A 26,466-nucleotide genomic window follows, 5' to 3' on the forward strand; every position below is an offset into this window, starting at 1 on the left:
GTTGTTAAAGCTTTTGCTGTAACGTATCCCCAACTGGTATAAGACTCCCATGATGTATTAGCTGCTTTCCTTGAGTCACTGGATGCTAGTAATTTGTTTAGAGAGTTAAAAAGCCCACTTAAAGGTAACATATGCCTAAAATGCCTTAAGGATACTCTATATCTCTGGCTATTTTTATGTCTTGGAGATAATTTTTGTGGTGATCTTGAAAGAACTTAGTGCCTGAGGGTTCCTGCTATAATTTTGTCTCAGCAGTGTTTTGCCTCAAGATGGGACTTTTCACCATTAAATCTAGATCTTGCATAGAAATCTCTCATTCTAAGAATTTTGAAATTAAAAAATATGTACTGCTTTGTTACTTTACATGAAAGAACTAATCTAAAACACGCTCCTATCCTACCTGGAAAGGTTGGACCAGATGATCATTGAGGTCCCTTCCAACCTGGCATTCTATGATTCTGTGAACTGACTCTTCACAGGTTTGTTTTCTTTACACATTTCAAATGTCCCTTTTCTGAAATTTCCAGAAGCAGCTATTCTGTGCATTACTAGATTGGTAGCTTTTATTTAATTTAATCAGTAAATAAAAGCCCAATGAGAAAAAAATTGACAAGATAAAACATATGTCCGAGTTTGGTAAGTAAAAACTAGTTTAGAATCTGATTCTGTTAGCTTTACTGACAATTGTGCAGCATCTGAAATACATGATACAATTTCTAAAAAAGAGTCACAATTGAGATGAATCAGAGTGATCATTAGTAAGGACAGCAACAGTACATGGGAATCTAATCCTTCCCAGTCCTGCTAAACCTCTAGGGATTCCACTGTCATCTAGAACATCTGGAGCACTTAATAAAATTAACAAAAAATATGATTGTTTCTTCTTCTGCATTTTAAGAGATAGGCACCTAAAATAATTTACTCACCCACTTGGTAATTACTTCTGACTTTTAAGGTCCCACACTTAGATGTGTGTGAGGTCACTTACACATCTGCAGGACATCCACTGGGTGTAAAAGCTGGTCTGTTCAGATGACATTAAAAGACCTGGGTATGAAAAATTGCTCTCCAGCATGTTTTTTTTTCACATGACTAGTTCCTCTCTCTTTTGATGAAGCAGTAACAGGGCAGATGGGTGGCATGCAAAGTTTTTGAACGCCAGCTCAAGGAAACACCAAGTATAGTGCGTCCTTGAAATAATATTTACTGTTTATTTGTTCCTTAGTCAGGAGAGATGCACATAAATTTTCTGCTTGTTAGAAGACTGCAAAACCAGACTAAAGAGCTATCCCTGGGCACAAATTTTAAACTAGGTACTAGGGATACAGCTCAGGACGATTAACATGACTTTTAATTCACATAATCTCTCTTCTCTCCACACCTGTCATTTGATGAACTGAATCAGCTTGCTAAGACATGTACAGATGACAGGAGGAGATGAAAGGAGTTTGCAGCCTAGGTCTCTGATCCTATGAGCAATTCCAGGTGGGCAGATGCCTGACTCCTTGCCCAGCCTTACTGAGGCTGAAAAGATCTACATGGGTATTTACATCACTTGTGTGGGACCAAAATCACCGTGTATGATCCTGGCATGACTAATTACAACTCAAATACAGGGCTGACCTGCACTGATTCGGTAGCAGGTGAGGAACATTGGGGATTGACTAAACTAAAGAAAGACACGATCTTTCACCTGTCCCCTGTGCTTGAGAGCCACTTTTGTCTCAAACAAAATAATCATTTTCAATCTGTCCATATACTTTCCTTGTGCAAAGGGCAGAACCGAGCCTATCTGGAGGAGCTCCGTACTTTTCAGAATTTAAGGGCACAACAAAGCATCAGGTTATTTATTCTAATCTCTCCTGTATTGCAAGTTTGTAAATTGCACTAAAATCAATATTTTACTTTTGATTGAAGTACAGTGTTTTTAGCTGAAGGCTGCCTTCCAGAAGGGCACTGAGCTTTGAAGTGAAAACAAAAAAAATACAAAATCTACTTATTCTATTCCTAGTCTGCCCCAGTAATTATCACCATGGTATTAAATATTGGCACCTAGTTTCCCATATGAATTCAACAGAACTCAGCTTTTAACCACGCATCCTCTCCCTGCTTAATTTAAAGGCCTTTTCGATGACACAGTTCTCCTCCCCCCACAAAAACCACTTATTTGCTTAATCCATTCACCTTCCTTTCGATAATCTAAATAAAATGAAATGTTCAAGTTTCTTATTGTATGGCATTTTCTCCGTGTGTCTAATATTAATAGGTTTTTTTCACCCTCTCCGATTTTTCAAAATACCATTTGAATGTAGGCATGTGATAACTGCATATTCTGGTGTCAATCTCACCAATGCCGCATAGAGGCACAAAATCATCTTCCAGCTTCTAAGCACTTCTCACCAGCTTAGATAGTCCAGGATGACACTAACCCTCCTGACTTTATGCTGCAATAGGAACTTACGTTCAGTTGCTTGCACCCTAAATCCTATTTAGAATCTCATTTCGGGAATCAGATTCTTTGCTTTTGCAAGAGCAAGTCTGCATTCATCGTTATGGTACAATTTTGCACTAGACTATGAAAATGTGCTCCTTTTAATGGCTCCAGCTTAACCAAGAAATCCAAGCTTCCTTCATATGCTTGCTCTATCCTCATTATGGCCTTGCTCCACCTAACAAATATTAGCCTGTTATTATGACTCCCTATTTATGTTCAGATCATTAGTAAAAATAGAAAGTGCCTAACCTCTGGTAATTCTGAAAGCAACTGTTCAGTTCTCACTTAAGCCTAGGAACATCTAAACACTAAATAAATTTCAGTTTTCAAACAGTAAAATATATCCCTTGTACTTAAAATTCCAGCATACTGCAACACTGTTACTTAATTACAGCAAAGGGCATGTCTTTTGGAAATGACCTTTTAAAAAATTATTAGGACAATATGGTATTAACTAGTACCCAGTACTACTATCCTCAAATTTTAGACCTTAAAAAGCCTTTAAAACAAAGATCTTACAATTAATCAAATATCAAACAACATACCAGATGTTTTATCTTTTTTTCCTGGCTGCTACTGAATTAGTCTGACTCCAAATCAAACAACTCAGCGGGTATCTAACCTGAGAATACCTTACAAAGCTAAGGGTGGGTTTAACTGCACACAAGGTATTCAGTCAAGAAGAGTAGTGGTCTCTCTGGAGCTGCTGGACCCATTTTCCATCAGTGCATTTTTTACTTTACTAAACAGCAAATGCCTCCTGCCCAGGTAATGACTACTCTCTTTTCTGCTAGTGGCAGAGAGTGATGAGCTGTGTAGCACCTGTGTGAGGGCACACAAAGGCTTCTGCTTTCAGGAGAGCTTAGTCTTCAGGCAGAGGCAGAGCTTGACAGGGTGAAGTACTGTCTTAGTAGCTGAAGTTCACAATCACAATTAATGACCATCGGTCTGGAAAATAAGCCCATTTAGTGTCAAGTTTGGACTTGAGTAAAACTGAACAGGCCAAGAGGTCTTTGAAAAGTCGCCATCCCCTAAACCACTTAGGTTGCATTTCAGCACATACTGAATGAGAATGTCCTCCTCTACTGATCTTCAGATGAGCTCTCATTGGCCTACATACAGCTAATCCTAGGAAACAGAACAGCTTGCATAAATAAGGGACTATTATTGAACTAAAGAATAAAGAAAATATTCACAAGGTTTGAATTTCAAGGGCATGAAGCACCCACAGCTTACACTAAGCATATCTGAAAATTGGGACATTTGCTTTACTCCTGCTGTTAAATTGCTGCCTCAGTTTCCCTGCCCTTTACCTCACATATAGCATTAAGATATTTTAGATGTGTTTTTTACAGTGGGGTAGAGGATGCCATCCAGGAACAAATAGTGGGATACTGAGAGTTCATTCAAAATGGTATGTTAAAAGTACTTTCAAGGAAAACTGATCTGTTAGCTCTTAACCTAGCTTCAAAACTTTAAGCATCAAGCAAGGCTGACTTTTATACGCACAATAGCTGGTTTGTCATTTGGTTAGGGGTGTCAGAAAACGGGTTTGTTGGGTGAAGCCGTCTACTGGTGGTAATTGGAAAAGCTGTGCTGGCAAGGCAGAGAGTGGCCCAATCTTTCCTCACATTTAAGTGACATCGTGCTTTTTGTGTTCTACCCCAGCCAGCTCTCACATCATAAATACTGAATGCAACATCTGCATGATTGCTGGAGTGACTTTGCCCATTACCTTTCCTGAGGAGACAACAATGCAAAACATGCATTACACTGAAAAAAGTGACACTCACCCGATCTTCTTCTTCTCTGACATCTGGCATGGTGCTAATGCAGAGGCTGATTGCAGTGATGGCAACAAAAGATATTGAAATACAGGCAAAGATCTTTCCTGGGATCCCTGAGTGGGGATTCTCCACCATATCCCTGAGCTTTCGCATGCACAAACTCAATCGGCCATTGTCTTGGAAGGCACGTTGCGCAGTTTCACGAAACACCATCTCCCCTTCGTAGAGCCTGGCCTCAGCTGCCTCCTCCTCTTTCTGTCGCAATCTCTTTTTGCAGCACCACTCCAGGTGGTCCTCTTCTATCCCCCAGTACACCAGCTCCTCCTGAAAAGAAAGAGCGCACATTTCCCTGAGAAGCCTCAGCTTCCCAGCTGTCAGGAAAGTCATGATCGTCCTGAAGGCACTAGGATTACGGTCAAAAAAAAATTCATTGCAGCTAACATCATAATCATCACAGATGTTCATGATTTCATCATAATTGTTGCAAGATTTTAGCTTTCCAAGCCTGGTCAAGGGGCAGTTCTCCAAGGTGGTCCATGGAACTCTGTATTTAATACCACCTACGTTGATGATCACAAACCTCGTCCGGTCATCCAGGTGGGATAAGCAGCACAAATCTTCCCCAGGGTGCAGAAGTTTGGCCTTTTTGTAGAAGAATCCTTTCTTGGTTTGCACTTCACACAGGTTTTCCAAGTTATTGAAGGAGTAGGAGCTGAACTCAGGATCTGCATTCCCAGTGAGCAGTGCCATTTCATGACAACATTAGTTGAGACTACAGGGAGGGTGAGGCTACTGACATGCATGCATCTGGAGCTTGACTAGAGAGTCAATCTGTAAAACAGAATTTTAAAATTACAATAAAATTAGGGCACTGCTAGATGAAAAAAAGTCCTGTCCTGTCAATCCCAAGAAGCATTTTTCCATGGCATTATTTTTTCTCCTATTATTTGAGAACTATCTTTATTTGATAGTAGCTTGGGAAAGAATTCAAACTGCAGTAAGGTCAGAAGCCACACTGATACTTTTAGAGAGTTTAATCAATGCATTAATGGAAACAAAACCAGTGTATTACAAGTATTACAAGTTTCAGAAATTTATTTTTCTAGAGGTTCAAGCTATATCTTGGACATCAATGGGAAGGGAAAATGGGTCTTTTGGATAAATGGCAATTTACATTTTAGCAACTTAATAAAGAAACTTAGTTACAAATGTTTTTTGGATTATTTTGGCTGATGTATATAATGTCTCTATTACAAAATGCCAATAGTGTGCGGATAAAATGAATACCTACAGTACAGCCAGAAAAGTGATTGCAGAAATGCTGGTAATTCCTAATTTAAATTCACCAAGCTCAAGTACAATAAGCAATGCATATGTGGGAGCTGAGAATCCGGCCAGCAGCCAACACCCAAGCAGGTTTGGGTGCTTGAGCACAAAGTGTGTGCTACTGAGATTCACTTGCCACTGGTATCCCAACTAACTGGATTAAAGCTATATTGGGTATATACCTGAACAGCCCCAATTTTAAAAGGCAGAAACACTTTTGTTCTTGTGCTGGGGTGCCTGCCATCCAGGCTAGTGACATCTCCTGCAAGGAGGTGCACATCCTAGGTCTGAGCAGAGACCAGAGCTTGCCCAGGACCCTGGAGCCACTGGAGGCTCTGCTGTAGTTTTGGCTGCGGGAGATGGACAGGGAGCCCAGCAGCTCTGAAACTAGAGACTGAACCTAAGAATGAAGCAGAGGTGTAAGCAACCTGCTTGCTACTTTTACTTCTGGATTATGCAGAACCAAACTGCTCAAATTTAGCAGAAATTATGCACATTATGTGTAATTTCAGGATTTAATGTGTGCCTTATGTTTACCCTTCCTTTTCACACCACAATCCACAATCTTCTGAACACATTTTTTCACCTGTTACATTGTTTCCTCACTTTCTCTAAAGCTCTCAGCTCAGGTTCTCCAAGGCTGTCTCTCCAAAGCAGTACTAGGATGTCTTGAAATACTACTATGTAATTGCATTCGTGAATCACACAAAACTTTCTGAATTGCACAAAGATGAAGTGGGAAATAAGAAATTAGGGTAGGACTATTGACACTCTACAAGATGACTTTAACTGAGAATGGATGCAGTGATGGTGAACAATCTTGAGCAGTGGATGTAGAAAACTTACAAGGTGCCAAAAGACAGGTGAAAAAGCTAAGTTGTGTAGGACACTCTGACATTATTGATGACAGGACAGTAACCAGGAGATAGTACCTCCATAATTTATAAGCAACATTCTCTAATTCCCTTTGAATCTCATGTCTCAGCTTAGACAGAACACCAAACAAGTGGGTGCAAAGAAAAACTGGAGAGCATAGACATTTAAACACATTCACGGAGCATTATCTTCCTTTATCCATAATCAACTCACTAACTAATTAGACTTAAGTCAAAACGATCTCCAACAGACAGTGGCAAATACTCACAGCCCTGAGTCACCCTCTAAATATTCTTCCCAATCGCACTCAAACAATCAAATCACAACATTAGCAGTGGTATTCCTTCAACATTTCCATGAGGATCCTGCCACTGAATTTTAGAATTTTACACTGGATATTTGTAAGAAGTCAGAGAAAGGCTGGTTTAGATCCCAAACCCCTAAAGTCACTGAAAGACACTTTTCCGCACTGTGAAAATTTCAGAAGAACTAATGATGCAAAATCTCTCCCATTTCACTTTGGAAAAAAATGGTTTAAATGTCTGTTTATAGGGGGCAACATGAACAAGAGAGAAAAGATCCTTTGTCTGGCTAAAGACCAGTAAGGGGTAAGAGATGACAACATGTGCTCTGAGAAATGGGTGCTTTTACAGCACAGGCTTGAGTGCAGCTGGGACTGCAAATACCATTACTGTCAAAACGAGAGTGCCCTGTCAGCACAACATATGCTTTCAAGATTTTGTCTCTTGTGGCTTTTGAGTAAATATTATTTTAATAAAAATGTACTGCCACTACTCAGGACACTGAGCTTTTGTTTTCATGCCTCACTTGTTACACAAGTCAACATACAAGAAGTAGTTTACATTGTTTTGACACCAAGGCATTTCTTCTCTCCCCCGTGTAGCAGGTTGCTGCATAAAGAGGCCATCTACATTTCACTGAATTATTTTGCATCTAATCTTCCATATGCTTTTTCCTTCCTCTAAGAAGCAGCTAACTCAATGTGAAAATCTCTAAGCATGTTGTTTATTACAAAATCTCTGAGTTATAGAGAGTAAATATTTTATTTTATTGATGTAAAATGACTTTGCCTGAAGCAAAGCTCAAGGAAGCAGCTATTCCTTTTTTTTGGTATTATCGGTGGATAAACAGAAAATAACAGAAGTAGTTACAGATAGTATTGCTTATGGTTTAACATGTTGCTTCTGGACAGTACTGGTAGCATCAGATGCTGTAAAGTGAATTTTCTGACCTCACACTTCAAGATCCCAGAATCCATAACAGTATTCATTATTCTTCGGCAGCATTTGTTTTGGAAATTTCAACTAAAAAGATAAATATGTGGAGAGAGTTGTATGTATTATTTTCCTTGGCACCTCTTTGAGGTGGTGGCCCTACACCAGGGCTCAGATGTCAGTGGAACAGCACAGAAAAGCTTGTTGTGCAACTTTAACTGTCATACAGAAAAACAGAACACATAACTGTGGGCTCCAAATTTGGCATCTATGCTGAGAAGTAAAATAAGCCTTGAAGGTCTCTTTCTGATCTTATGTGCATGGAATGTATAATGACCCTCACTGAATATTAAAGGCTGTTTCAAAATTATGTGGGTCTTAAAATACTCTCTGCATGCCAAGGTCATCTAATGTATGCACATGCCTACAGAAAAGCATCCCACTGAAGATTAACTTTAAAAGCCAATACTTCCACAATTTATACTGCATTATCATCCAGTTGGCATTTTTACCTCTTAATCTGACAAACAGGTGCAAGAATGACTATTAAAACACAGCCTGTAATAAGCTGCCTATTGCACAGACAGAGTACAGAATTTGACTCTGTATTTGCTGTTCATAGTTTTAAAATGCTGTGGGAGAAATGCTGTATAAATGTTTCAGTTTTATGATCCTACACAGGGTGGGTCATACACATAGTGGATTCTTTTTAGAGTCAAACAATTTTTGTTCACTAAGAAGTATTTTCTTTGGGCATCTCTGTATGTGTGTGTGTGTGTGTCTACACACACACACACACACATATGAGTTCAGTCAAATTCTGTCAACAGCAGACAGTTGAGATCTTTCAAATACATTTTATTTTTCATCAGACTGTGAAGTTTATATAAATGTCAGCAGCACACAACTACTTCATATTCTCCTTTTTGTTGAATTCTTTTCTCAACAAGTGTATGCACATAACTGAGGGTATGCCTACAGTAAAGTGTTCAGGGCAGAGTGCTCATACCTCTTCTGGGAAATCATCAAGATAGGTGCCTCTGAAATGCTTGTACACTAATGCCTGCAGTCAGGGGGGCAAACAGGAAGTATTCAGAGGTCTGCACACAGTTGCACAGAAGAAACTGATACTACGGAGTGGTCAAACACTAGAAAAGGATGCCAAGAGAGGTCATCCTTGGGGATATTCAAAACCCATCTGGACACTAGCTAGAGCAACTTATTCTAGCTGATACCACTTTGAGCAGTGGGAGTTAAACTAGATGAACTTCAGAGACCACTTCCCACCTCAAGTACTTTGTGATTTTGCTAACAGTCTATTTTTAATTGCTGCTGTAAGTTAAAAAGTACTGAAGGTTTACACTAGTACTATGGTACCAAGAGGAAGCCATGAGTCTTTTTAGTAATTTATGTTTTAAGATTTTCCTTGGGTAATGAAACATACTTTGACAGAGAACAAGTTATTGTGTCATAATTTAAAGCCACAGACATGAAACATAAGATTAGGGTGACCACAAGATGCTTTTTCTCAAAGCCAACAAGAGTGGAGTTAGTGACTCCATTCTGCAGTGCTCAGTCATTTCCAGAGATGTGCTGGAACCTGACATAGCTGCCCAGGACCAAAGCAACTCCCAATTCTTACTGTGTCATGATTTCTGATTTACAATGCACACAATTAGTTTAATAGTTAAGCTTACACATGCAACTGACCATACATTTGTTGGTACCATGGCTAACACTTTGGATAAAGAAGTTCAGGACATCTAGGTTACTCTTGTACTTAGTACATTTCAGTAGATCCTGGACTCCCAGTTATGAGTTCCTGACAGGCACTGTGGAAACATGAAGAGAGGAGAGCACCTGTCCATGAAACTTACAAAATACAGAACAGATGGGACGCAACCCCATTACAGATTTAAAACAAAACAAAACAACAAAAACACAAAACAAGCAAACAAAAAACAACCATCAAAGAAGGAAAATTAGACTGAGAAGGAAAAATAGACACAGCTTAGCAAGAAGGCAGACTCTTACAGACTCTTAACTTGATTAAATGGAATTAGCTTCTGAGTTTCTCCACACCGAACATGACTGTGACTCCCTACATACTCATTATCATAGAATCACTTAGTTAAGATCATCAAGTCCAACCATTAACCCAACACCGCCAAGTCCACCACTAAACCATGTCCCTAAGCACCATGTCTATGTGCCTTTTAAATACCTCTAGGGATGGTGACACTTCCCAGGGCAGCCCCTTCCAGTGCTGGACAAACCCTTCAGTGAAATTTTTTTTTCTAATAACCAATCTAAACTGCCCTTGGCACAACTTCAGGCTGTTTCCTCTCAGCCTATCACTTGCTATTTGGCAGAACAGACCAAGCCCCACCTCACTACAACATCCTTTCAGGTAGTTGTAGAGACTGATGAGGTCCTCCCTGAGTATCCTTTTCTTCAGACTAAACAACCCCAGTTCCTTCGGCCAATCCTCAAGACTTGTTCTCCAGACCCTTCACCAGCTTTGTTGCCCTTCTCTGGACTTGCTCCAGCACCTCAATGTCCTTCTTGCAGTGAGGGGCCCAAAACTGAACACAGTTGCCTCACCAGTGCGCAGTATAGGGGAACAATCACTTTCCTAGTCCTGCTGGCCATACAAAAAAGCAGGCTGTGCTAGTCAAGTTAGGGCACCACAGTACTCAACTCCACTGCTTCTTGCCATAAATTTAACACATTTATTCCTGACATGGGCATCTTTGTATGGCCTGATGCTTTTCCATGCAGACAGAGCACTGGTAACTTTCAAGACTGCATTACGCTACCCCTGGCATCCATGTCTATATTCAAATTCTCTTGCTAAGGGAACCATTCAACACGCATACAAGTAGAACCAAATGACACGCTAAGATGTATGCAGTGAGGTTGACAGGGGACTAGGACTTACAACACAAAAACAGGAAGAGGTTAACCACAGCTATACAGATCTACCTCAGTGCCCCAATCTATGCTAAACCTTCATTACACAAAAATATGGACAGTATTTCTCTCACACTTAGCTTCAAATTTTTGTTTCAGGATTTCTAACCATATTTGTACCCCACCAAACACAAGAAGGGGCTAAATTCTGCCTGTTGCTTTGCTACTTCTGTGTCATGAAAGTGTTGTTTCATATGGAATGAAAGTGAGACTAAGAAATATTGGTTAAACCAGAGGCATCAAAACATTCTTCTGCAAGCTTTTTGAAGTAATTAGTGCTGAAAGCAATTTTGAAAAGAGTCTAGATTTTAAAGATTATGAAGACATGTAAATACAACTTGTTTGCTATATATGTTGCTAATTTCACTCTCAAAATAGTCAAGAAAAAAAACTAAATGAAAGTTAGAACAGAGTGAAACTGCTATAATCTATAACCTTTCCTACATAGACTGCAAAGGACAAAGGCAAGTTAGGTTGATTTCACAGAGTATTTTCTGTGTAATCCCAAAAAGCTGAATTTCACATATTTCTCTACTTTTTATCAGTAAATTTTAATATCCTTAACCTCTTAAGGTTAGGGATCATTCCTGCTTAGAAAAGTCCAAGAAGCTGAAAAGGTACAAGAATTTGGAACAGTCCTTAATTGTGTCCCTTTCTTCATCAGAGTTAAAGGAGGCAGGGACACATTGTTGGCACACCTAGCTGAGATGTCCCATCTAACGAAGAAAAGCAGGTGCCTCATGTAGCAGTGGTGCAAAACAGCTTAGACAGGCTTCTCCAGAGACCAGTCTGGGGCTATGAGGAGGATGTTGTATTGGTCAGTCCAACCAGAAGCCCAGGAACAGTTATGCTGTAATGGAGGTTCCAAAATTCAGCATGTGAAGCTGGATATTGCTTGCATACTCTAAGTGTACATTTTCCTTAATAGTTTCATCACTCTAGTGGGGGAAAAAATGAATAGTTTCTTCATTGCATTTATGCCACACTGTGTAATTAGGTGAAACAATTAGATTTGTTACATGAACAAATCAAATTAACTTGACTCAACACTAATTATCCTGACATATGTCCATACCTATTTGTCTCAATCAGACAGACGATGAGTTATCTTCAGTTAATGCACTTGGCAGAGTTGGACAGTGGAAGTACTAACACTGTGACATCTTTAAGAAATCAGAGATTTGTCCCAACTACCTACCTGAAGGTATGGGATCCTTAACTGTATCTGTATAGCAAAAAGCAACCTTTTTCTGCACTTCCACAAGCTTTCAGTGACTATTCATCTTGGTATCCTAAACAGAATTTAACTACTGTTTCTATGAAGCTATTTGTGTGCTTCAGTCACACAGCAGATAAGGTAGTTGTGCTAGACGAAGGACAGACAGAGGAAACAAAGCTTATTTTTGCATTCTTCCCAGAATTGCAGACTTCTGTTCAGGCTAGCAAGCTTAAGTTTTCACATATCTCCTAAAATACAGTGTTTTCACAGGGTATTTAACTAAACGGGACTATCTGTATCCTAAGCAATAAAAACCTAGCAGAGCCTGCAAGCTTTAGGCAGATCCTACAAGGATTATGCAGAAAAGTATTATTATCAGTACTTTCAAGAAAAACAGAACATTGTGTTAAAACCATGCTTTATTTATTTAGGTGTACCAACCCTCCTTTGGTTATGAGAAAAACACACATTTCTAAAACTTGCTTTCATCCTCAGTTCATATTTCACAAATACGTGAACAGAGATAGCAGACACACCTGAAGTGAGCCATGGGCTAAAGCAAACAGACTTCAGACCAGGGGCTGTACTTCCCAGAGTCTGAAGACGTTAGATTGCATGTGGAGTTGTGTTAGATCCAGTTCCTGTTAACTGCAACCACAGATTAAATACACAGTCTCAAGAGCCTAAAATTAAACTGTGTTCTATCTGCGCTTCTTCAGTCTGTGACTGAAGGTACCCTGCTAACAAGGTACCTTTAATTCAGACTGGCAGCCACTAGATGGTGAAGTTTCTATCCTTCCATGAATCGTAAACAAGGTTATTTTAGGAGCCTTAACAATTAATCCTTTTAGTATCCTGTTCAATCAGCCAGGCTAAGAGACTCAGATAAGGTACTACACTTTGTTGCTTATGATGGTATTAGCTGCCAATCTGAAACACTTCTTTCCCTTTCCTTAGATTGACGTATTTCAAAATAACCACTCATCCAAATACAGTTATTAAAATAGAATCACAGAATAGTTAAGATTGGAAGGGGTCATCAGGTTCCAACGTCCCTGCTATGAGCAGGGACACCTCACACTAGACCAGGCTGGACAAGCCTCATCCAACCTGGCCCTGACCACCTCCGGGGAGGGGGCTTCCACAAGCTCCCTGGGCAACCTATTCCAGTGCGTTACCACCTCATGGTGAAAAATTTCTTCCCAAAGTCTAACTCAATCTACTCTCCTTCAGTTTAAAACCATTTGTTGCACTAAGGGGCAAAGTAATTTGGCAGAAAATAAACCCCCTTGCATTCCAGCTTATCCTCAGGTAGTACAGGAGCTGGGGGTGTCTGGGCTTGGATTCTGATTGATGCCCAGTTTGGCATTAACGGTCCGGTCGTGCCCATTACCTGTATTGGACTTCCATGATTTTGGATGCACTGCTAGCACTACACTGTCTGTCCGGCGGCATCCTGTGAACTCTTACAGCCACACTCAGGAATTTGGTCACGTTCAAGAACTCTCACAGACAGCTTAATGAACAGTGTCATTTATTATTAAAGCAACAGATGCACAAATTCTTTTAGATTGCTGTCAATAAATTCACTGTCTGTAAAGCATGTGCAAATTGATTAATAGGGCCAAGTTACACATGCGTGGGGTAATAAATCGACTCTGTAGAGATTCCTGAGTTTCCCAGGGATGCACTTGGAATACCCGAGTGTTGTAATCTTACCCAAAGGCATCCCTATGGGGGGGGGAAGAGAGGCTCAGCCCATTGACTGGTCCCAGTGGTCAGGTGAGCGGGGTCATCCCTGAGATGGTATCTTCCCTGACATCTGCCCCCTCTCAGACTATTTATAGTATTTTACCTTACAGGTGGAGCTTGAGTGACTCCAGTCATACACACCTTTATTGTGACTGGTGCAAAATTCTCTCGCTTTGTGTTGAAAGGTATAGACTAGAGAAAATTCAGTGCACAAGCTCAGTGAGTTGCATCTTGGGAGGTGGGTAACTTTAGGCATGGAGGTGAGTTTTGGTATTATAAGGAGATTATAATGAGCAAAGCTCACCTAAAGGACAGTATTTTGTCAAAAGGTGACAGGTTGTTGGCCCATGTATCAGACATGCAGCTGATTTGTTCCACAGTACCTTTGAATCCCATTGTTGTCAGAGAGCGTGGCCACAGCATCTCCACTCTGCTCCACCCTCCATGCAATTGCTCTTAGAATTAGCACACCAAGTTCCCCTGATGTTGCCAACATCTAGGGTTGCATAGGGAATTGCCATGGTACAAACTCATTGTACATAAGCTGCATTCCACCCTGCCTCAATGCTGTACCTTTCTTTAAAATATGAAAATACATTTAATTTCTAAGTCACCTCCAGTGATTATTCCACACTATTATCCCTTGTTCTAGCACTACACTCTCTAGTGAAAAATCTCTCCCCAGCTTTCCTGTAGGTCCCCTTCAGGTACTGGAAGGATGCTAAAATGTCTCCCCAGAGCCTGGAAGTGTGAAAAATCAAACAAGTTTTCATGTCTTTGCAAATCACAGAATTATCATTTGGTTGTTCTAGTGATCTGTAGACCACTGCAGGGGGAAAACCAGTTTTTAGCATGAGCTCTGCTCCCCCTCCAACACTGGTATCACTATCTTTTGTTTCTGATCTATCCTACCAATTTCTGCAATTCTATACTTAGAAGCTTCCCACCCTGATGATTAATATGCTCGATTTAGTACAAAATGCAGCAATTAGACTTCTGAATAGAAATAAGAATACTTGACTGTGTGATGCTACTCTTGGCCCAGTTTCACATGATGATTTGCTTGGACACTTTTCCTAATAAACAGATGGGTGTGTCTGTCCTTATGTCCTTCTGGGGCCATTCACACGTTTATATGAATGGTTGTTAGACACACGTTTGAGCATGGTAGGACGAGAGGAAATGGCCTCAAGTTGTGCCAGGGGAGGTTTAGATTGGACATTATGAAAAATTTCTTCACTAAAAGGATTATCAAACATTGGAACAGGCTGCCCAGGGAAGTGGTTGAGCCACCATCCCTGGAGGTATTTGAAAGACGGTACAGATGTGGCACTAAGGGACATGGTTTAATGGTGGACCTGGCAGTTTTAGCTTTACAATTGGACATAATGATCTTAAAGGTCTTCTCCAACAAATGATTCTATGATTATATGAATAAATGCTTTTATCAACTGCTCATAGGATTTAGATGTAGATGTAGACTTTCTAACTTCCACATGAAATCCTTTGCAGAGAAGCTAAATTGTATACTGATGCTTCCTGTTCCTTTTGTTAGCTTTAATTAGTTAACACTGGATTTTATTCATCTTCATTGATTTTTGCAGATTGAAAACCCTTTCAGTGAAGAAATTTTTCATAATATACAATCTAAACCTCCTCTTGCGCAACTTGAGGCCATACATTATTTTTGTTAATTATCATCATTGCATAGAATTATTATTTCATAGAATTATTATTATTATTGCATTAATTAGCATCATTGCATAGAATACCTTTAAATTTTAGATTCTTAAGACTGTATACTTAATCCATGGTTAAAAATACTCCCATCTCTATTTAAACCCAAGTCTCCCTTTGATCTGAACATTACTTTCATTAATTATTAACATCATTGCATAGAATACCTTCAAATTTTAGACTCTTAAGACTGTATATTTAATCCATGGCTGCAGTTAACAGGAACAGGATCTAACAAAATTCCACATGCAATCTAACCCACTCAAACTCTGGTTGAAGTACAGGTCCTATTTGCTTTAGACCATCACTTGCTTTGTGTGTATGTGGTGTCTCTGTTCAGATATTCAGGAATTATGAACTGATGATAAAGACGCACACTTTACAAACATATGCAGGTTAACACATCTAAACAAAACATAATTTGAACATGGTGGGGTTTTTTACTGTAAGTAATAATAATTCTGTGGGGCAAAACTTTTTTACTTGATCTTTGCAGGCTCTGCTAGTTTTTTATTGCTTAGCATACAGGCAGTTCCCTCCACTGAAATACACTATAAAAACACTCCAAATTTGAAGGCATTGTGAACTCTTGAAATTCAGCCATTTGAGCAGGGTGCCAAATCAGCACCAAGCGGATGAGACAGAGATGACATGCAGCTGTTTCAAACTGAACCCACCCCAAGTATCACAGTCTAGTTTCTCTATCGTATCAAGCCCCCCTGCAATGAAGACAAGAGTGAAGAGGAGATTCATGAGGCAAACAGACTGTAATCCTCCTGCTCTCATTTCTCTGACCACTACAGATGCAGAGCAGCACAAAACAGAACACAGGCTAGAGAAAAGACAATGAAATTAGTGGGATGGGAAAGGAATACCACGTATGATTAAATGATTGGTAAGATGTAAAAGAAACAAAGAAAGTAAAACAAAACCAAAGGTGATTTTAAGTCTTCATTTTGATGTAAAAAATATTACAATATACAAATGGCTTATATCATCACATGGAGGCTCATACCTTCTGATTTCAGAAGCCTATTATTCTAGTGATCAGTTTGTACATAGTGAGAAGTAACTCAGCTTATGGGTTCAGAAACTTGATTTTGGGAAAGCCACTGTCCAACCACTGCCTCCATGTCTTGGTCTACATTCTCAATTCTGATTTTTAAATGCCTACAGCTATGCAACATAGGATCCCACTGAGAACTTGTCCTATGAGCCTCAGCTTTTCATCCAAGCACAAGCACAGACAACTTCTATTACGGATACCAGAAAATGGATAGTGTTAAATCAAGAGATCTAGTCCTGCAGCAGAAATCATTCTGCCTCAGGGGACCAAAAGCTTCCACCAAGATAGTTTCCATTCTTCTAGGTACAGCTGACAGGTTCAACAGAAGAGGCAGTCTCTGTCAGAGAGTAAGAGAAAGCAGAAACGAGGGAGAGAAAAAGATAACCCAAGCCTTGGGAAGACATCAGGCATCTGACATATCTGCCACTGGGGTCCTACTGAAGCAGTGCATTCACTGCAGTGCTGTTTTGCTGAATGACAACTCACTCTGGATACGATCATATCTGTCTGACAAACACATACTCCAAAGACTTTCCATTCACTCTTTTGTCTTAGCACTCCAGTGCTTCTGATACAGATATGATGCATGCTTGGTCTGACCACTCACTCCAGTCACTGCATTGTGTGTTTGGATGTATGCTTCCAAAATGCTGGGTCTTGATTCTCTGTCTAGAAGCACTAGGTTTGCACTGACTCATGTCATGGCTGGTGTGGGAAACTGTTCTTTTCTTCCCCACATAAGTCTAAACAAAATGTCTTTTAAGCCAGCGAAGGCCTCTCCTGATTATCCCCAGCTAATGAACTAAAACAGACTTGCTTCTCAAGGACAACTGAACCCAAAACATAAGATGTGGTCCGGGACAGAAAGGATGGACGACAAGCCATCCTGTGCCCCTGGCAGTCACTGCCCTAACGTGGGGCTCATGGACGCTCATTGGCTCTGGACAGTGACACTGACTGGACAGGTGGGTCAGGGGGTATCAAAGGGGCGAGGGCAGCAGGTGGGCCCTTCCCTCCTGCCTGAGGCCCGTTCGGACGCTTTCTGCCTGGGACACCCCCCTGCTGCGGACACTGGTGCTGGGACCCTGCCTGCCTGCCTGCCCCGTGTCCAGCCTGAGCCTCAGCTCCGAGCGTGCCGGGGTCCCGAGCCCTGGGGTCAGGGCCGGAGCCCCCTCCCCGTGTTGCTGCCCTGGAGGGGAAACCAGCGGCCACTGCACCCGCTGCCGAGAGGCTGCCCCTCCGACACCACGGACCTGCCGTCCTGCCTTCCGGCCACCGACCGACACTGGACAGGCCGCCGGAGGGTAACATCACCTCACACACACACACACACTCCTTTCCTCATACTCGCACACACAGCGCGACCTCTTAAGGAGGACCGGGGTCGGGTTTCCTTCCCTCCTCCCTCCTCCCTTTGGTCCTTAACCCTCTCCCTTAAAAGCACCTTTGCATCGCCTCCCTAAAGGACACTTTCTCACCACATACATATTGATATCCCTGGTAGCCATTCACACCTGCATTGTCCCTAAACATCATCCCTCGGTTTGTGTTAACCCTTAATAAATCTATTAGTTTGTGGAGTAAATCTTGGCTTTAGAGGCAATCTCTGAGCGTGGTGGGGTGGGGGTGCTTTCTAGCTACCACCCTGAAACATGGTCCCGCAGCGGCCGTTGCTCCGTGAGAGGCAGCGCCGAGTGTGACCCTCGGGCTCATTCACAAACCCCTCCACATTGAGAGGGGGAGTCGCAAAAGTATCCTGACAGCCGGTAGCCCCCCGGTACCGGCTTGCGACATCTGGTGTCAGAAGTGGGATAATGGGGGTCGTTAGAAGCCCCCCACGCTCTGAAATTGCTTAACTAGTAAAAAAAAAAAAAAAAAAAAAAAAATTTAATTATATAAAAGAAAATGGCTACCAAGGGGGATATAGGTGATGCAGATGCTGTAAGTGCTGGTGCAGAAAATGTAGAAAATGAGATTAGTGAGGAAAGCACTGAAGTTCAGGAGGTGCCATTTTCATCTCCCTCTAGTTTTGAGGAGGAATTGCAGAAATGTGCATTTGTGCGTCCCTTCTGGGAGCACCTTAAGAGGCGCGGGTACGCTATACAGAGGGAGCAGTACAAAGTGATTTACGATGCCTACATGGGGGGAGACCTCAGTAGACTAGCAAATTACATCATGACTTTGGAAGATGGTACTCCTCTGTCTAAAGAGCTTAAAAAGGAGATTAAGAAACACGGGCTTGATTTCATCAATGCCCGAAATTTCTTTATCCTGGCCATGGTGGTGCAGCAAGCAAAGGAGGGATTACAGCAAAGAACTGAAGGGTTACAGCGAGAGAATAAAGAGTTGCAGCAAAGAATCGAAGGGTTGCAGCAAAAACCCGAAGAGTTGCAGCAAGAGATTGAATAGTTGCAGCAAGAGAATATAAAGTTGCAGCAAATAATTGAAGGGTTGCAGCGAGAAATTGAAGGGTTAAGAAAGCAGGGAAAGGAGAGAACTGGTGCCACCCTGTCTCACTTAGGTGATAAATGTGGGGAACTTGCTAATTGCGAGGATTCCTCAGGTTCTGGTAGTCAGGATACTGAGGTCTTGGATGACTTTAACACACTAAAGAAATGTAAGCCCGTAAACTCTGAGCAATCAGATAGGAAAAGTGTGAGTTTTCATTTCGGGACGGAAAAGCAGCGCCCGATTTTGGAATCAAAGCCACAGCCGCAAGAGCAGCAAGCCCCCGCACAGCTGCAGCCCCCCCCCTCCAGGGAGCAGGAGGAGGGACTAAGGGCAGATTTTAGGATATTACACGAGGCAGTTAAGGACTTCATGACACATAACACTCAAAGAATTAGCAATTTGAAGATAAATGTCCATAAAGTTTCCACGATTATGGACAACAGGTTTAGTGATTTGGAGATGGATATTCACCATAGCATTCGAAGGATTGGCGAATTGGAGAAATATGTCCACCGACTTCCCATAAATAGGGACAAAGTCCCAACTAATTTACCTTCTCGCTATACCGGTTCTGAGGATGAGGAGGAGGAGAGAATAGAGCATAAACAACTGCGCCCGGTTATGAGAACGACTCATATGAGAACGAGCCCCCCGGTACCGGCTTGCGACAGCTGGGAAGAAGTCAGGACTGGAAGAAGGCTCCCAGACCCAAAAGTGTCTAGGTAGAAGGATGAAATGCCAAGCCCTTTCCTCCTCCAAATCCTGGCTGAAAGAGCAGGGACCCTTAGAATACAAAAGGGAAGAAGGAAAAGGAGCAGACAAACTCTCCAGAAAGTATGCTTGAAATGTTACGCTGTCTGGGGAGCTGGAAAGAAATTTAAACAGTGTCAAGTGGACAAAAAGCTGGAGCTGACAAGTGAGCTCTGCCGCTTGCCCTAACCAAGCCACATGTTGACCCTGTCTTATGTCCTTGACCTGAATGAAGCTTTTCCAGCTTTTCTTCTGTCTTCCCCTTCATTCTGTCACTGTTTATCCTCTTCACTGCACCAATCCCCTTCCCCTTTTCTTCCCTCTCACACTTCTTTCCCATTATTCATTCTCACAAGCCACTTGAGAATGATTTCTTTCCATATGTTCTGCTGTGCAGAGATTATATCTCACCTTCCAAGAAAAAGCAGCAACAAATGAAGACTGGAGTTAAATGCTGTCCAACCACTCAACACCTGACAAAGTCAAAACCAACATCCATGAAATGCACGGTAGATACAAGTTCTACTAAACATCACTTTTTAAGGAAGCCAGCTCAGAAAGGAAAAAGCTAGGTGGAAGCCCTTGGAGCTTGCCAGACTGTAGAACGGAGGGTTATGAGGATGATCAAGGGACTTGAACACCTGTTTTATGAGATAAGGCTGAGAGATCTGGGGCTGTTTAGTCTAGAGACGAGAAGACTAAGAGGGGATTTTATCTTCAGATACTTGTTCATAAGTATCTGAAGAGTGGATGTTGAGACAGAAGAGCCAATCTCTTTTCAGTTGTGCCCTGGGATAGGATGAGGGGCAATGGATTCAAGCTAGAGCACAGAAGTTCCACCTCAACATAAGCAAGAACTTCACTGTAAGGGTGACAGAGCTCTGGAACAGGCTGCCCAGAGAGGTTGTGGAGTCTCCTCTGGAGACTTTCAAGACCCATCTGGATGTGTTTCTAGATTCTGTGGTGGTCCTGCTCTGGCAGGGTGGTTGGACTCAATGATTGCTAAAGGTCCCTTCTAACCCCTAATATGCTGTGATTCTGTGATACATCAGTTAAGCCACCTACGCTTGGCACACACCTGTAACAGCAGCAAACTTGTGTTAATGTCAGCACTGCCCTTTGAGGACATGGACCCCATGTACTAGGCAAGTAAAATTTCAAGCAGTTGAAACCATGGGTACATTACCAAATAATTATTTTAACCTTGAGTCCTGCACGCTCATGCACTGCACATGTGCACTAGTTGAATCTTGTCAACATGAACAGAATCTGGGACTAGACTCCATCTCCAGAGCTTATTGCTAGTTCTGCCTTGTTTGTCCCAATACTTGCAGGGACACACGCGTATTTTAGCATGAGGTAAATTGAGGCTGCAGTTTTAGAGCCCTTGAATGAGAGGATCTTCAAATAGAGAATGGTTCTTAACTCTATGGAAGGATGCCACATACTGAGCATTGGGAATAGTGACAAACAGCTAGTAACTGCTGCTTGATGCAGTGAGCATTGCCTGTCCTACCCTCTGGGAGCAGATTTCAAGAATCCTGCCCTCCAGATGTGTTTTTAAATGAGGAGGCGCTTCAGATCTTACCCTGTACTCAAGCTGCATTTCCCCAACAAACAACCTTCACTGCCGAGAACTGGAAGTTCCCAGAGCCCTTAATTCCTATTCTGTGCAGTCTTTACCCAGGAACATTCAGATTTTGCAGTTTCAGGTGTGGTGATCTGGAAGTATCACAGCAGCTTGAAGGAGATTTTAAAAATTATTTTCTTTTGCTGAATTAAAAAAAAATAATGAGTAATGCAACTAGCTAAGTACCCCTCCTGTATTTATATTAATTTTAACATAAAATTCTGTTTTGAAACATCAATTTCATGACATCTTAGTTAGAGCTATCTGTAATTTTTCTTACGAGCACCCCACTCCCCCCTACACTGAATTGCCATTGCTGTATGAAGTAGAAAAACAAATTCACTAAGCACATTTGCTCACTTAAAGGATCATCTTATAATGTTACCAGAATTCAGTTTTAATGTTTAAAATGAATCAAAAGGATTAGAAAACTTTTCATTTTCTCTAATGCAATTATTTCAGTCAGCTCACAGAGCAAGGGTGCATTTTTAAGACCTTGTTCTCTATACATTTTACTTTCAGTGGACTTTCCCACACAATACAGTGGGGATGAATGGATTCCACTGTGAAGGTGATGGCTTTAAAACCAGGTAAAATATGAGTGATCCAGTTATGTGCAATAACCAAGCCGAATCCTTTGAAAATCACCTCCCTTTCCAAAAACAGTACAAGAGGTAGGCTGGCTGGCTAATTAAATCATGTGTGCAATAGATGAAAACATTTCACTGACATCTTGCTGGAGAACACTGGTAAACTGAAGTACATGAACACACACTCTGATATAACATTCCCAGAGAACTGCTTCAGTGACAGGAATATGAGAAGCTCAGTTCTAACAACAGTCCCTCCTGCCCAGAGGTTTTTGACCCAATAGGTTCATATGAACCACGGAAATAGATGAACTCTTGGGGCAATAAAGGTGCATAAGAAAATAACATCAAGAAAACAATCCAGGCCTCTGAGTGATGCTCAGGGTGGTTACTAACTGTTTTTGCAATTGGGCTGGCAAATGAACAGTTCTGCCAGATTGCTCACCATCATTTTACTTGCAATACCAGCAGATACACATAAACATCAAGATAAAATCCAGCCATGGAGTTAATTTTACAGCACCGCTACTACTGACAGGGTTTTGTTTCTGAGCAGTTATTTCCCTGCTGCAAAAGGACATGATGTTACTCATGAAGCATACATTACTCGGCAAGTGCTACAAACAATACATCACGCTGCCAGATCCCAGCATTTCTGGCACGCTCCGAGCCTGCTGGTTTTTTCCCCTATGTTGTCATGCTTTAGATCTTACAACCATCAGAAAGACAACCAGGAACTCCACGATACTTCAGTTCATTGCCACTTAGTCTTCCTCTTCCATGAGCTGCAGTGTCTGTGGTGCTCATGAGTTAAAAACAAAAAATTAAGAGGTAATTAACCCAAGAGCTTTGTTAAGGAGGTGTGTAAGACTTTACTACAGCATCCAGGCATGGCAGCCAGCCAGTTCATTATGCAGCTAAAGGATATGCATGACTATTCCACTTCCAACAACAGAAAGCTGCTCCAATTTTCTTGTGTTGCCAGAAGCTCCAACAGGCTCTCAGAGAAGCTGGAGACTGCTAAGTGATATTGCACCTTTTTCTTTCAGGCCACACTTCTTAACTGCCAAAGGAAGCTCCCTAGAAGGTGCTCTGCAGATGAGTAACTCAGGAGGTCACAGTTGCTGGAGTCATGCATTATCAACATGGTCCAGGGAAGAAAACCTCAATGTTTGGCTAAATGAGAAAGACAGTGGTGTTTCCTAGGTACTAACAACAATCTAGGCTCTAGCTCAGTTTCCAGTCTGTGTGTCTTGTCCACTGAAGAATCTAGAGTCTGGCCTCCACAAGAACCATTTCCTCTCTCTCCGCAGTAACAGCGCTGAGAAGTGTTGCTGCGGCATTAGGCTTATGTGCTCAACAGTTCTGTGACATTTGTATTACACAATACAACAGAATACCCCAGATTTAGCTACCCCAATTTTACTGATCCTAGGGCACTATTTCCAAACAAAACTTCATTATTACTTATCTTGCTAACAACCAACCTACTGTTAACACAAAAAAGCCATTGAAAAAACATGCACAAAAATAACTTTCATTCTCCCACCTCCTGAAAATTTTCAATAGCACTTCATAAAATATTAATTCATATCCCATTTGCTTGTTCATCAAGCAAAAAGTAAACATGGATATCAAGATCTAAAAATCTGAATACAGATCAGTAAATAAGTAGCTAACAGCTATTTAATGAGGATGCTTGAAAGGAAAGTATGTAATCTGATTTGTAGTGCATAATTCCTTTTGTATTATTTATTTTACACTTTAAATTACTTCATTTTATTTAATGCATTCAGCAGTCTCAGTAGCTCACTCTGACACAGAATGATTTAGCTTAAGCTCTGATCAAGCAGTTGCTCTCCAGTTCATTCAACAAGAAAATCTGCTCTCCAAACACAATCCCATACAAGTACATGAAATAAGCATTTGGCTGCTAAATACTTCTATACCCTGACAGGAATTTGCAGCCCCATTTGGTCTCAAAAACTCTGTGCTGAAGCATAATACTCCACAAACCCTAGCTTCAACTGAGTCATCAGAAATTGAAGGGGCTATGGAAGCTGGCTCCTGCAGGCTATTGAGGGGCTGGAGCCAAGACAACCTCTGGGAAAGTTTGACAGACAGAACTGGTCACATGAGCAAACACAGGTTTACAGAGAGTGGGAGAGAAAGCACTTAGCTGGCCACAAGAGCTTTAGCTAAGACATGTAAATTGTACTGTTTTCAGATAAAAATTAAGATCACTTGGTTGTTTCGTGCTTAGAACAACTAACAAATAAAAAAGAAATATGTAATTTCCTGAAACACTGTGAAGAAAGGAGTGAAGGATAAAAGGCTTTGACTAGAGACAAATATGGTATAAAGCAGATACTTCATTATTTTAGAGCCTGATCCAAGCATATGCTAAATCCCCATACGTTTCATGTAGGTTAGCAAGTACCAAGCAGCTTGTAAGAAGCTCTCTACTTCCCAGAATCAGGACACTAGTCTGCTACATAACCTAAGAAAGCCATAACCAAGTAAATGCAAAACTGGTACTAAGCCATGGCTTAAGATGTATCAACATATGCAAACGCTCCCCTACAAAATTTTGTGTATTTTCCACCTATAAATATCCCCCACACACACATATATGTATATACATTTAGATATGTATATATATACAGATAATATAGTCCCCTGATCAGGCAGAGAAATGACAGACATAAGATCTGAGACATTAAATATTTGTGGGTCAACAAGCACCACTCTCAGGAGTGCAGGGCCTGAAAGCATCGAATACAAGGGCTGTGGTTTTCCTTTCAGAGCACTCATGTGTCTCTTCTAAGGCACGGAAGGATTTCAAACAAAACTGCATTATCCAGGAATTGCAACACAGAAATATTTGTTTCCTCCAAACCCTAGAAATTCAACTATTCATTAGTAGGATTTTGTAGCTGTAGGCACAGCTACAAAAAATAAGTAAAGCTAATAATCAAGGTATCCCTTCCCGTGATACATATGCTAGGATTTCATGCTTTTCGATTTGTCTCTGTTTTTTGTGTACTCTGCATTCCCACTGACTTAAGACAACTGGGAATTTGTTACAATGAAAGAAAAATCAGGATAATTGAATTCACCAATTCATGACAGCAAAACAAGCTACTTTTCGTGATGTTTAGGCATCACATGAGCATTAATTGGCAGCTATTTCAGAATGCCTGGATATTGTGTGTTTGTCACACCGTCATAAAATGTTATAAATACATAGCTAATAGAGATGCCCAAACTGTAGATGCAGTCTTGCAATATGGACAGCCTACTTCCATCTAAATTAAGAAGCCTCATTTTAATTCTGGATACAGAATTGCTTAGATACATCTTCACTCTTTTTTGCATGTAAACCTGTTAAGATTTTCAGACTAATGGTTATTTTGTACAGAGTGAATAAGCATTTCCATAACTCCAGAAGAGCAACTGAATTCTGTGTGGTTCCACCCAATGAAAGGAAGAGGAGAAAGCAAAGAATCAGAAAACACTCAAAGGAGCTTTCCTAACCACTTGTAGAGACAAGATGGGGACAAGGAGGGAGAACAGACAACATGTATCCTCATTTCCACCCCATCTCACCTCATCTAAATGTCTTTATTTCCACTCAAGAAAGACAGAAACAGTGAAAGTTCTACTACCCCCAGTCAAGCCATCCTAAACAGACAGCAGGGAGGAATTTTATAGGTAAGTTACAGACATTTTAGCTTCAAATTCTCCTGGAATTATCTTAGTCATCGCTGAGGACCTCCCTATAGACATCCAGTCTTACACCCCTGCCAGTATTTAATGCTTGCTCCCCTCAGCCAAACCTTGAGCTCCACTTTTTAAAGCATGAATAAATTTTTTTCACTGGTGCCCTGTGATAGGACAAAAGGCAATGGACAAAAACTGGAACACAGGAAGTTCCACCTCAACATGAGGAAAAACTTCTTTACTGTAAGGGTGATGGAGCACTGGAACAGGCTGCCCAGAGAGGTAGTGGAGTCTCCTCTGGAGACTTTTAAGACCTGTCTGGACACGTTTCTGTATGACCTGCCCTAGGTGATCCTGCTCTGGCAGGAGAGTTGGACTCTATGATTTCTAGAGGTCCCTTCCAATGCCTAATGTTCTATGATTCTATGAAAACACTGTAATCTATTAGTCGTCTTTCTGCAACTTTCCTTATTAGGAAAAGGCAAAGGGGTCACTTGTGGTATCTTCTCTTACTTCTTATTATCTGGCAAATCTCTTCTCCTTTTAAGTGGTTACTTTACTCTCTCTCCCAGTTAATTTCCATTAGAGCAATATACTTGTCTCATTTTCATGGACTCTTTGACCACAAATAAATGTCTCACAGCATCAACTTACCACGTGTTCCAGCTCCTCATTACTACATCCATTTTCTGTTCCACAGAGAAATGGATAATTACATGTATGCAGTATAGCATATATGAATCACCTATCATTTGGTCATATATTCTAAAAAATTCACCTGCAATTGTTATCCACCACAGAACTTAATCCCAGTTACTTCTAGCCATCAAATCTATGTCACAAAGTCAAAAGTTGAC

General features: G+C 41.1%; 1 protein-coding gene across 4 annotated transcripts in view; it reads right to left on the reverse strand.

Moving 5' to 3' along the window:
- The window catches only part of KCNG2 (potassium voltage-gated channel modifier subfamily G member 2), a 61,253-nt gene that overhangs the window by 15,939 nt on the left and 18,848 nt on the right, over positions 1-26,466 (reverse strand). For all 4 annotated transcript variants that reach the window (XM_051611141.1, XM_051611138.1, XM_051611137.1 and 1 more), the window contains exon 2: positions 4,288-5,112. In XM_051611141.1, the coding sequence (XP_051467101.1) occupies positions 4,288-5,031 (744 nt within the window). In that variant the 5' untranslated portion in view covers positions 5,032-5,112. The remainder of the gene's footprint in view (positions 1-4,287; positions 5,113-26,466) is intronic.

This window comes from Apus apus, chromosome 2 (assembly GCF_020740795.1).
Source record: "Apus apus isolate bApuApu2 chromosome 2, bApuApu2.pri.cur, whole genome shotgun sequence".
In the NCBI taxonomy this organism is placed as follows: domain Eukaryota; kingdom Metazoa; phylum Chordata; class Aves; order Apodiformes; family Apodidae; genus Apus; species Apus apus.